Source organism: Neurospora hispaniola (genome assembly GCF_033458365.1).
Source record: "Neurospora hispaniola strain FGSC 10403 chromosome Unknown B0T23scaffold_1, whole genome shotgun sequence".
NCBI lineage: Eukaryota > Fungi > Ascomycota > Sordariomycetes > Sordariales > Sordariaceae > Neurospora > Neurospora hispaniola.
In genome coordinates this window covers 1,331,451-1,344,137 of record NW_026944406.1, presented here as the reverse complement: position 1 = coordinate 1,344,137, position 12,687 = coordinate 1,331,451, and the positions used below count along the sequence as shown (strand labels likewise).

General features: G+C 49.0%; 4 protein-coding genes and 1 non-coding gene across 5 annotated transcripts; 1 reads left to right on the top strand and 4 right to left on the bottom strand.

Moving 5' to 3' along the window:
- Positions 1-314: 314 nt before the first annotated feature.
- Positions 315-386, top strand: B0T23DRAFT_t66. Its single transcript has one exon. It is a non-coding gene; the product is annotated as a tRNA-Arg (tRNA).
- Positions 387-2,196: 1,810 nt separating this feature from the next.
- On the bottom strand, positions 2,197-2,530 carry B0T23DRAFT_400700 (uncharacterized protein; the record flags this gene model as incomplete). Its single annotated transcript, XM_062838520.1, has 3 exons — positions 2,197-2,274; positions 2,318-2,411; positions 2,496-2,530. The coding sequence occupies 3 exons, from the start codon at positions 2,528-2,530 to the stop codon at positions 2,197-2,199; spliced, it is 207 nt and encodes a 68-aa protein (XP_062696629.1).
- Positions 2,531-5,772: 3,242 nt separating this feature from the next.
- B0T23DRAFT_348854 (membrane-associated, eicosanoid/glutathione metabolism protein) lies at positions 5,773-6,868 on the bottom strand. Its single transcript, XM_062836021.1, has 2 exons — positions 6,589-6,868; positions 5,773-6,528 (listed from the first exon to the last, which is right to left on the bottom strand). Exon 2 carries the CDS (start codon positions 6,521-6,523, stop codon positions 6,086-6,088), a length of 438 nt encoding a protein of 145 aa, XP_062696628.1. The 5' UTR covers positions 6,524-6,528; positions 6,589-6,868; the 3' UTR covers positions 5,773-6,085.
- Positions 6,869-7,943: 1,075 nt separating this feature from the next.
- B0T23DRAFT_449892 (uncharacterized protein) lies at positions 7,944-9,579 on the bottom strand (the record flags this gene model as incomplete). The annotated part of the gene is made up of 2 exons (XM_062841070.1): positions 7,944-8,543; positions 8,645-9,579. 2 exons carry the CDS (start codon positions 9,577-9,579, stop codon positions 8,369-8,371), a joined length of 1,110 nt encoding a protein of 369 aa, XP_062696627.1. The 3' UTR covers positions 7,944-8,368.
- A 1,613-nt stretch (positions 9,580-11,192) lies between these two features.
- Positions 11,193-12,165, bottom strand: B0T23DRAFT_5629 (membrane-associating domain-containing protein). The gene is made up of 3 exons (XM_062841464.1): positions 11,634-12,165; positions 11,448-11,564; positions 11,193-11,389 (listed from the first exon to the last, which is right to left on the bottom strand). The coding sequence occupies exons 1-3, from the start codon at positions 11,924-11,926 to the stop codon at positions 11,308-11,310; spliced, it is 492 nt and encodes a 163-aa protein (XP_062696626.1). The 5' UTR covers positions 11,927-12,165; the 3' UTR covers positions 11,193-11,307.
- Positions 12,166-12,687: the final 522 nt, after the last annotated feature.

Sequence of the window (12,687 nt, the reverse complement as noted above, 5' to 3'; positions counted from 1 at the left end):
CCGCCTTCTCGCTTGGGAACATACATGCGTATATTCCGGTGAACTAGGTATCAAGAATACGAGGAAGGCAATGTCGGGTCGATATCGGTTGCTGGATCATGCCGAGCATCTCTCGCTGACCTGGCCAACACCCGGGGACCCGGCATCTTCGGTGGTTCGGGCAGCGGAGCGGATCCAGGGTCTTGCAGTGTGGGGTTTTTGGCTTTTGACGGACCGCGGTGCCCACAAAAAAATATTGTGCCCCCACTTCGAGACTATGGGTTTCCCACAACACTGAAAAGAACTTCATACAAGTCTCTTTTCCAACAACACAAGGTCCGCTGGCTCAATGGCAGAGCGTCTGACTACGAATCAGGAGGTTCCAGGTTCGACCCCTGGGTGGATCGATCTTCTTTTTCTTTTGCCTCTCCTGCGATTTGTTGCGCGCATGAGGATGCATAATAATTCTGCCTGTTCGTTGTCAGCTTTTTGTCATCGAAATCCACAATCCTCCTTTTACGTCCTTTGCCTGTCCCTGACTAGGCCTTTCACTAATCCCCCTTTAGTGAGGTGCGAGAAGCCAAGCCCGGCAGATGGTGTTCAAGTAAAAGCACCTTGATGGTTGACTCTATACAATCAATGTCCACGCATGTTTCTTTGCCCTCTTCGATTGACGAAACGTATAGGAACCGGTCGAAAGCAGGGATCGTGGAATGCAATCCCCCCTTCAGTCCCCCCTCCTCCTCTCTCAGATGCCAGATCTCACTTTCAAATATCCAATCTTCTAGCGTAGCGTGCTCTCCACACCGCACCACGCTGAAGTGTATGGCTTAGTCTAGCTGTTGGCTATCATTTCTTTCCTCTTACAAGATGTCACTCGACCCCTCTTGCTACATGTTCCCCAATCAGTCTTCAGCCCGTGATCCGACCCTTGTTTACTGATACATACGGTCAGTGGCCGCAAGACTGGGGAATAGGGCCGGCACCGACGGTCTGGTTCAGAGGAGCCGCGGATGCATAGGCCTGTCATCCGGGTGCGCGTCAGACGCAAGATGGAAAGGCTTGGCGGGTTCAAGGGGGCAGAAGAGCGTGCATTGAAGTTGAAGAACAGCACTTGGTCTCCACAGCCGTACCCTACCTTTTTGTACTTACACCGTCGTTCATTTATCTGCGAAAAGCGCCGAATCTGGCAACGCTTCGGTGTAAACATCGCCTAGCCTCAACTCTGGATTCCACGGGCCACCGTCTCGTCTCACCAGGGAGCGACAGCACGCTACTCCGTCGAGTTCGTCCAGTGGCCATGGCAGAGAGCGGGAACAGGGGCACGGGGAAAGGGAACGAAAGACCGACAAATTCCCACCAATTTTGAAGCCAACTCAGGCGAAAGAGCACAGCAAGATTGCCCCTGTTGGGTCCCGCCCTCTCAACCCCGTTTTTCTTTCACGGGATAAAGATCTTCGCTTCCGGATCTTTTTCTCTCTTTTCTTTTTCAGCCCCATAAGGACAATGTAAGTACAGCGACCGAAACACGGGGCAAGGAACATTCTCAGCTCAGCGACTTGCGTACCTCTGATCTTACAAACTTGATCCCTGTAGGCCAATGATTCCGCGCGCCTCACTTTTTCTCTTGATTTACTCTGCTTATTCCAAATTGGACAGTCATGTCCGTTGTTCTTACCATTACGTCTTTATCATTAAGCGAGCATGACTGGGTGAAGATGGGCCGCTAGATGGCGGCTATCTCCCGGTTACCACTAGGGGAGATGGTGGGATGGAGATAGATCTTGGATAACATTCATTGGCGATGTCTCCGGAGTTAAGAGTACCTTCTACGAATATGCTGTACAAGGGCCTATCTACCTCGCTCCCCGTTAACGCTCAGAAGTCCTTAACACTTTCGATATTGCATTACAGGAGAACTTGCGAACTCAACACACACCGAACTGAGGATGACAGCCTATCTCGTCACACATTCCCTCCAAGGCCTTAGTTACCAAACAAGTCAAGTTTATGATTTCAGGTCAAGCCAAGTTGGGCAAGCCTGTAACCATGAATCACAAGGTTCAGTATTTTTTCTATATATGACCCCTCCACGGGCGGACTATTATCCATCGTGTTCCTATTGGCTCCCTCGCATAATTTCCACTCATCCTACAGACGATGAGCTCTTGCATGCAATAGCGGTCCCGTGTAAGACAAGATTTTTCAAGTACCATATCAGCTCATTGCAGGAACTGGAAGTGCCTCATTGCGCCAACCACTTCCTTGTCTTGTCCCAGCTTGCATCGCATATGGCTGTAGGGTGATGTTTATGGGGTGAGGTATTAGATGAACACACGACAGCCAGCTGCAGCTTTTTGTCAACAATGAATAGCAGGGGCTCAGCCAAGAGCGGCGTCCCCAAGAGTTTCTTATTTTTTTCGGAGTTCACTCTGGGTGTCGGGTTGCTACCTCTAGGTTTCGGTCAGTTTGCGGTCGGCATTTCAAAACCAGGAACCTACCTACCACTTACCTACATATTTGTCGCAGGACGCTTTATTGCCAGTTCCATGATGAAGCAAACCGCTAAGGTTGGTCAGACAGGCATGATGCACCATAATTGCAGATAGCCCTCATCCCACACGCTTCACGTAATGGTGGATATTTAGCAGATAGTCTGATACTGACGTCGATATATTTGGTGGTTTTATTGGCGATACAGCCTACCGCGTTTCCTGTGTTCTATTCTTCAGCCGCCAGGGCGACAACGAGAAAATCAATCCGTTGACACTCACTCACAAAGCTGGCGAAGCCTAGAACGCAGTCGCTTGGATGACGCCAACAGTGACCAGCTCTTGAAAAGCGTCCTCTAGGAGCCCCCAAAAGCATGGACTACCTCTAAGACTCAGAGATCTTGTTTTCCATTTTCCCCGGGGTATTACAAGTCAAAGCACAGCCATAGCCTTTGCGGGCTAGTTATTCGAACATGGTATGCCTCGGCTGGGAGTGTAGACGATGAACGACCATATGCCCTAGGCAAAGACGAGATGTTGCTCTGTGCAAGAATACGGGATCTACGGTTGGGTTATATGCTGGTTTCCGAGGGGCCTCTACAAGTTATCCTACACCTGCTAATTGGTCTGCCAAGCATGATGACTTGGATTTCAGCGTCTGGCAAAGCTTAGCGCCGCCGGAAAGATTGAGCAGAGTAGTTCATGAAGGTATGGGGGAATCACCAGATTTATGAAAACGCATCCACTCCGACTTTATTACACAACGGTGATTCAAGCAAATGCACTTCCACGATATTTAATTCTTTGGCCCCGTGTGCAACATTTGTTACAGCACATCAGAGCCTTGCCAGAGCTCGTACGCCCTCTATGTCCGGATTGAGAACCGTGAGCGATAGCCTTTCTTCCCAGTATACGGATCCGGATGATTATTTTACGTGGGGTCTGGACGTGGACACGACATTCGTATGGAATCCCTCTTATATCTGACAAGAAGTTATCTCGATCACCTGGATCAGGCACGCTTGGGTCTGCCGAAGAATGCTAACGATCGAGGACCCCAGCTATATGGCTGGTAGTGAAAGAGTGACAGCGGACCGAAATGAAATAGTAGGTACATTTTTTGGATGCACCGATCTCAATCATTACCTATTCTTCAACTTCTCAGTGTTTCTTATTTATACTGACAAAGAGAATTTGAGAGTTCAAGATGCCGTACCCGAGGCTCGTAAGTGCGAAAGTTTCAAAGAACGTCCCTACCAATGGACACACTGGGACCTCTTACACGAACAACGGAAACACGGGATACTTCGGACATATCTCCACGAGGTTATCCGTGTGAGTCTGCAACATTCGTCAGGCGCATACTTAAGATCGCGAACGGCACCGCCATTTTTGCAATACCTTACATATACGTACCTACGCACTCCATCTCCGATATTGCTCGTCGGCATCATCTTTGGCGAGTTCTATATTCGCCTTCCGGACAATCTGGGATACCCACAGACTAGGACTTTGGCCTCGGAAGGAAAGCTTACTACCTAGAGGTACCTATACCAATTTACGGATTCACTGCATCGACACAAGACGACTACAGGAAGCCCATCGAGCAAATGTTGGGGTCAACCTGGCGGACAACACGACAGTCAAGTTGGACAGGGATGCCAATGTGAGCTACGAACTGAAGAAGGTCGAGAATGAGGCAGACAAGGGCTCAGACTGGGCAGCTCAGTGGGAGAAAATGGGATGAAGAACTGCGAGATGGAACAAGGAGAAAGAACAATAGCAGCAATGTTACAGTCAGGTTTCATCAAACATACCTAGTTATATGTGATATTTATCTTTCGCCGACTTTAGAATCGTAGATGCATACGATCCCATCAGCAACAAACCCAAACACCACGACTCAAGATACGGACGCAAACAGACAAAGTGTCTGAAGTTTTGGATCACACCTCACATAGTTACACATATTCACAACCTTCGACAGTCTGTAGCAGGTCGGTTTTACTCCATAAATGAAACTCAAATTCCACCTCTGGTCGCTGTCTCTCGCGTATAAAACTTCGAAATACTCAATATCACCATCACCAACACCAACATCAGCATAACCACCACCATTATTATAATCATACATCTTCTTGTGCATATAGCAATATAACTAAATGAGCAAAGCAATTCAATCACATACGACCATAGATGGTAGAAAACTCGGGATCCCGTCCGCTCTCCCATAGATAAGCTACCAATCGCCTGACTAGTAGTTGGGTCGGTGACGACCAGCGAATCCCAGGTGTTGTATGTTTTTGTGATTTTTTTCTTTTTGGGTGTTTTTGGTTGCTTATCTTATCCACGTGTCGTATCGGTCTTTTACAAACGCCTGGAATTTGTATCCGAAAGGTAGGCGAATGATGATAATGTGTCTCGAAGTATGTAAACGCTTCTTTATCGACGGCTAAGACTAAGATAGGTATCTGGTCACACTTTCTTGCGCAGTGACAAGCAACTATCGGAAGGCCTCGTGGTTTCTCACCTCGTTAACTTTATTCCCAACACAATAGGCCGTGTCCGAGATGATATCGAATGCCGTCAGCATAGTAAGCCCCGGACACGAGATCAGATTACGAACCCAGATTCCGGATGCAGCTGAGTTGCTGAACACAGACACTCGTTAACGGCGGGCTAGAATAAGACTAGAACAGACTATTAGTCTATTCCGAATTGATCTACTACCTGGTATGGGTTGTGGTCTTGAGAGTGAGAGGGATAGTTGTGATGTTGAAAGGACAAGGTGGAGGAATCCCCCCATCGTTGTTCCAGCGTCCACTGTCAAAATGACGCTCAAATCTAATGACATTACAAAATCCCTCTTTCGATAAAGGTTCTCATGTATGCTATGAGAGGAGAGAGGGGTTGTAGTTTGACTCAAGAAGTACGTAGTAAAATGTACGGCTCCTTTGAAGGAAAAATTGAGTAAAGCTCGTAGACACAAACTTGATGACCAAATGACATCGAATTGTAGACTTGCCTTTCCTCACCAACTTACAGTCTTGCGGTTAAAAGCTTATTTTTGGAGGGAGGAACGCTCAAAAAACAGGTACCTACTACCTCTATGTTACCTCCATATCATATACTCCAATCTCCCCCGGACGCTACTATCCTCTCAACGCTACTGCCCATTAGCACAGCATCACATACCGGGAGGAGGAGCTGACAATTTTCTCCTTCCAGGAACGCCGGTAGTACAGAAGGCGACGGGCTCTGAAGATCCAGAAGGCTCCAGGGATCCTTTGTCAGCCCCTGGCTGAGGAATCGGTCTCGGACCTCTAACAACATCCCACTTTCGAAGGACTCGTCTCGGGTGCTGCGGGAGGTACCTGGACAGATTAATACGCGCCGACCAAAACCAAAATCTCTCATATAGCAAAGCAGCTGCTCGATCGGGCGGTCAACCTTGTGACAGGTATATAATGTTTGTGGTTGGGCGAGGTCCCGCAACAGAAGCTGCAAAGGATATGCTTTTGCAGCGGGACGTAACTTTAACCCTACATACATAACTAGGTAATCACCAGACGGCTGTGTCCGTGACAACCGCCCGCCCCCGCTAGACAACACGCTTAAAAGAAAAGCTCCCAAGCGGCCTTGGCTGTCATCCCCAAAAGCACAACCGAACTCGTGGCAAAAACCGGAAAGCGCAAAAGAACATTGTTGGTCGTAACATGTATCAGGCTGTGAAGGACTCGCAGACCCACGTAACCCCACGCCAAGCGCACGGTAGTCTTGTCCTTGACATCCATCAAGCTTAATGCAAGCAACACCGCGTAGAACTGGGTAGGTTGTTCCAGCAAATTGTTGAAGTTATCCGCCGGCCATTGTACGAAAGGAGGCAATTTCTCTGCTTTCTGCTGTTTGACAGTGTTTGGATCGAACGTGACGCCGTACTTGGACAGCGCTGGAGTTCTGCGTATGTATAGCAGAGCTTCCATAGCAAAAGTCCAAACATTGAGGCCGACGAGGGGGCCAAGGAGTGGCTTGTTGACAAGGAGAGTCGACATGATGGCTATCCGGTGTTAGTTCTGTCGCTATAGGAGTAGATACTGGGGGAGCAGGTACGACTAACATGATTGAGGTGGGTGTGGGAATAACTTTTTGGTAGAGGAGGAGAGATGGTTCAATATACGAAGTGTCCAGGAAGAGGTGATGTTACCGTGATAAATATATGGCCCATATGATTCATTCTGACTGCGAACCTCAAAGTGGTGCCCCGCAACTCTAGATTATAGGTAGCATACAGGTGAATCCCTGCTTTCAGTATTAATAATCAAGCTAATGCTTGTTATAGGGCTGTCGAACGCCTAGAATAGAACCCAAAAATCCCCACGAATGTCCCCACATTCTTGTCTGTTGGTCTGGATAACAAACCTTTCCCTACGTACTTGGGGGGTTCTGGACGCCAAGGCTTTCTTTCCCCCCTACATTCCATATAGGGGGAGCCGAAAAGTTAGGATAGTATTTTAAGTTGGGACATCAGGAATCTTAGCGTTTCCTATAGAAAAGTGTTAGCGAAGATTTCAGTTAGCCATTCCATTACGACACCTGATTCTAAAATTCCGAAAAAAAATCCAGAAGTAACAAGAAATATTCCAAAGAGCCTCTATAAAGTTGCATTAATTTTGGTCAAAGAGTTAGGGAGATAAAAGCGATGAGAGTGTCTTTAGCTATAGAATTATTACCTTCGTTCGGCGGTTAGTATACATTGAAAGCAACTACGTTTGGTATATAAAATACAATTAAACCTTACTACGTACTTACTTTTGAAGTTGATTTTTTCTAAGTCTCTATAATAGTTCTTCTAAGTAAGAATTTTATACTTGAATTTTTCTAGAATTTCAGAAAAAGGTTTCGTAATAGAATAGCTGACTAAAGTCTTTATTAATACTTTTCTATAGGAAACGCTAAGATTCCTGATGTCCCAACTTAAAATACTGTTCCAACTTTTCGGCTCCCCCTACATTCCATGTAGGGGGGAAAGAAAGCCTTGGCGCCCAGAACCCCCCAAGTACAGGAAACATTTGCAAAAATCGTGCAACACTTCCGGGAGCGAGATGCGGAATGCACACATGATACGGATGCAATGCCTCCATCTGCCAGAGCGTCTGGTGATCATGGGCGTATGTACCTTGGCTTGAGATGGCGCCACGTGATACATCAGACAGAATGCCACGATTTTCTGGTCTTGAGGGGGTGGTGTCGGATATTTGAGGTCACACTAGCAACACCGTGTAAGACGGCCCTAGTACATTACAAGGGTATCATTAATTGCGCGGCTGACGGAACGCGGATAATACTATCGTACACTACTATTGAACGATTCGAAGTTTGCTGTTAGTGTGTCTATGCCGAGTATGTGGACATCGTATCACTTACACCAAGACATTCAGGGTCATCAAGACCACGAATCTGAGGCCAAATCTTCCTGGCCCTAATTCTGACTGCCCAAGCATTGCTGGAGAGCCCTCGTGTCAACTAGAGTTCTACTAATGAACTGTCACTTTGGAGAAAGGCAAATACAGAGAGTATACAAGGTAACAAGTTCTCATTTGGAGGTAATTGTCCTTTGTAAAAAAGCTCGCAGCCGTTCGTCGACATACTTTTCCTCGTCCTCCATTACCACAATGGGGGTATCATATCGTTACCGCCCAACTCAATGATTGAGAAGGTGCGTTTGAAGTGAAAGAAAGGAATGTGGTATAGGTGGTACATGCTAGGATAGTACACAAGCGAGAAAGAGGTATCCTCGAGTGATCAAGAAAAGGGAAAGTAACAAGTCATAAAAGTCGTAAAAGCCATTAAGCCATGAACGCCACCGGAGTTCGACTTTCTAGCCAGACACCAACAGATTAGATGCCGCTATAAGTCTCCTGGTGGGTCTTGATGCTGTTCCTCCTCTCGCGGTGGTGCCCGTGGTCGTCGTGCTCAATGACAGGCTCGCCGATGCTCTTGCGGAGAACAGAAGGAGGGACCTGAGCAGCGTCTGTGGGATCCTTGTGGGCGAGGTTTGAAGTGTGAGGTTGTCTTGAAAGAAGCTGTTAGCTTAAGTGTTGCCAGGACGCCACAGGCCGACCTCAAAGAGGATGTTCAGCCACGGGCAAGATAACTCGTATTTACTTACTTACTGTTGATAGGTCTTGTTACCGCCGACGGTCTTGCTGCCATCGAGGTCAGAGTCGACGCGGGGGTCCAACTTGTTGACCATGTCGGATTTGTGAGGGCCGGCAGTGTTGGGAGCGGGGCCAGGGCCGGAGTGGTGACCGAGGTTGGCGCGGCCATCACGGTCGGAGTCGACACGGGGGTCAAGAGTGTTGGCAGCACGGCTATCGTGAGGGCCGTGGGTACCAGTAGGAGCACCGTGGGTGCCGGTCATACCGGTATGGCCGGAACCAGCAACGTTGGAGTGGGTGTTGGAGCTGAAGGGGTGGTTCTGGCGATCGTGGGTGCCGATGGTGCCAAAGGTCCCGGTGTTGTGAGTGCCAGTGGTGTTGCCAGCGGTCCTGGAGCCGTCACGGTCAGAGTCAACACGGGGGTCGAGAGCGTTGGCGGCACGAGAACTGTGGGGGCCATAGGCGCCCTCGGAGGTACCGTGGGTGCCGGTAGAGCCAAAGGTGTTGCCAGTGCTGTGTGTGTTGTAACCGGCGCCAGTGCCGGCAGTGCGGGAACCGTCACGGTCGGAGTCGACACGAGGGTCTAGGGCGTTGGCGGCACGAGAGCCGTGGGGGCCATAGGCACCCTCGGAAGTGCCATGTGTTGTGCCGGTGTGAGCGCCAGTGTGAGTGCCGACGTGGGTACCGGTGGTGTTGGAGCCAGAATAAGTAGGGTTACCGCCAAGAGTGTGGGCCTCCGGGTGGCCAGCGCCGTAAGCGGCGTGACCACTGCCGTGCTCGCCGTAACCGGCAACCTTGCGGTGGGAGCCATCCATGTCGGAGTCGACACGGGGGTCGGCGGCGTTGGCAACGCGGGAGTTGTGGGGGCCGGCAGTGCCTTCAGGAGCGCCGTGGTGAGCAGAGTTGTCGCTGTGGACAGCCTCCTTGATCTTGTTGATGATGCTGGACATATTGGATGATGTTCTTGTGTGTTGAGTATGTGTTGGGGGTTTAATGTAAAGGTGGTTGGGGTATCAGAGTGTTTGTTGTTCGTTGTGGTCGGTTGTAGTTTAGGCTGTTGATGGTGATGATGAATCGGGAAGATGAGCTGAGATCGCAAGAAGGAGGTGTTCTTTATAACCAAATTCGACTTCGCTTCATGACTGAGGAAGGCGTATGGGAAAGGGGGCTATGGCATCATCTCGATCCAGTTCGGACGGCAGCCAAGGCCACCAGGTACCGCAGGGAAGGTGAGGCCGGCAGAGAACGAGGCATCTGATACTGCCCGGTACATGTCGTTCCTGCTTGACTATGCCTGTTGGCTGTGAGTGTACACTACATGTGCAAGACAGCAAGGCAGGTACCTGGCCGGACGTGTAAGTGGTACGTACTCAATGGTCGTCTTGTCCAGTGTCGTCATCAGTGCGTGAAGTGCAGACGAGACGAACAAGGACCAGTATAACGCCATCTGGGGCAAACCCGCAGCCAATGCTTTCCCGGCAGGAACAAGCAGATCCGGTCAGATGTGAAAGAAAAAATGGAGGAAAAGACGTCATGCAAAGAGGAAGACTCATCTGGACCGTCAGAATTACATCTTGACAAACCCGAAGAAGAAGTGAGAAGTGACAATCAGGGTCCTGATCATCTGGGCGGTGCTTGACAAGGGAGCTCCAAGACACTGAAACAAGTTAACCGCGATCTGTTCCTTACATGTCATTGGGCGAAGTCCAAGAGCCATTCGTCAGCTCCTACCAACTTTTCCATGTTCCGTCGCCAAGAAGTGTGTCTTCTGGCCTTCTGTTCAGCCTTCTAACGGTGAAGATCTTCACAGTCACCAAGGCAGATGAAAGAAAAGCCGACCTGTACAAGGCAATTTGGATGTTGCCATTCGGGAAAATCCAGGTGATTGCAGCCGTCTGTACGACCGATCTACCGCCACACAGGCCGCTCCCATGGATAATACGAGTTCGTTGTTATTGACAGGATTGTGACTGTGTGTTTGTTGTTGTAGATAGCTGCTCGGCTGTGGGGCCAAATGCTATGTCCATATGTACTGACAAGGAGCTTAGAGTTTCAAACTGAATTTCCCCGCGCCGTTGCAATGTCTCAAACAGTCAACATGTCTCTCCGCATGACCCCACTAGTCTGACGTCATAATGTCCCACCTCAGCCCTACACCAATGACGCAGCTTCAATGCGACGTTTCCCAGGTTCCTTCCAACCAACGCTGGAGACAAATTTACAATTGAGACCAGGAAGATATTTCGATCAACGAGATATTTATGCAAACGAGTATAGTAAACTGGATTCTCAAGTGTTTCAGCTCCCACGCGAGGCCAAGAAGCAAGCAACATGGCGGCCAATCACAACATATGCGGCCCGTTTTCCGTCATTATCATCCCAGAAGGTCTCCATAAACGTCCGTCATTCCATCTGTTGCTCAGGGGTAGGTAAAGAGAGATGCGATTAAAGAGTGGGGTCCAAACAGTACATCATTAGCGCGGTCCAGATCCATTCGTTTTCGGGGTATCGGGTATCATTTCCGTCCATCAGTCTTCAACAAAACATCTCCAGTCCAAAATTACAGTAGCTGGGGAAAACAAGGCCGACATTCCGCCTCTGTGCAAGTCATCAAGCCATCTGTCACTTGTCCGTAGGCGAATTTCCGACATTCGACACTCAATGGCGAGTACCTGAATTTAGAAGCGAGAACGGTACCAACGACGGCGACGATACCCCGCATCAACAGGAGCGGGGGTACGGCGATGAACCCAGTAGAGACTATTCCATATGTCAGCATCTGGACATACCTTGGAAGAAAAGAGGTGATAAAACTTACCCAACCAAAGCACTAACAAGCCAACAAATGGCGCTAAGAAAGGCAAAAGCAACCGTAGCCTTCCACTCACCACAGCCCACACCATTAAAGCCAACATTATCCCAATCAAATACATATCTGCCCACTCGTTAGCACCTGTCAAGCTTATCTCCCCTTCGCTTGCTGGTGAAAGCCTGGGACACTTACCCGCAAACCCCATGCAACCAATTAACCAACAGCCCAAAGCTCACAAACCACATAACAGAAATGACCAGGTCCATGGGCCAGTGGATGAACGAGCTCGAGAAGGGAAACAGCCAGACGATAGCGAAAAGAATGGACAAACCCGCCACCACTTCAGTGTAAATGTGTCGGCCGAGATCCCATGGTGAGTTGCCGCGAGCGGCGTGCAGGAAGCGCCCGTTAAGAGCGGCAACAATGGTTGCGAATGCAAGCTCCGCAAGGCGGAGGATGATGGAGATGATGTCTACCAGGATCATCTTGGGCGATTTGTTCTCTGTTTGATCTGACCGTTGATGGTGTTGTCGATTGAGGTAGGTTTGCGAAGAAAATCACTCGTGATCTCCCACTTCTTGGTGGTGGTGGTGTTGGCTTGTTTGTCCGTAACGACGATTTTGAGAAGAATTATAAAATGAAAATAAGGAGGTCAGACCAATTTTCGATTGTGGGAGGACATAACCGTGATATATCACCCACCACCATCATCACTTTATCAAGTTACCGCTCGTTATCCCCCTATCACTTCAAAGCTGAGCGCAAAACCTGACGCGAGATGACAAAACCGTTTCCTCACACCGCGCATCAACACACACCCTCCATAGATACCACTGTACCACACACCGCGGCATACTCACATCAGTCAAGCCCTTCCTCATCACCACCATCTTTTCCGATATGATGCTTCACCCGAAGCTCATCCAAGCTTGCCCAGTGCCTTCAGGGTCCTATACAGGACTGGATGGCAGTCTCTCGTCATCAAGGTCACCCTTTTCTTGGCAAGCCACTATATGCTCCAGTGAACACTTCCTTTGGCTCATGTTTCTTTTTCGGTGATTTCAAACGACTTCCACATTTCATTTCCATGTTTTCCATTTCTGTACGTGGTTGTATCCTAGCATGCATTGGCTTAGGTTGTGAACAGCTCATGGTTGGTCCAACAGTACTTTGAATCTCTTGACATCTATCCCATGTCTCTGCCTTGATCCACCTTGGTCTCCTCCTCTCGGCACTTATCGAACCA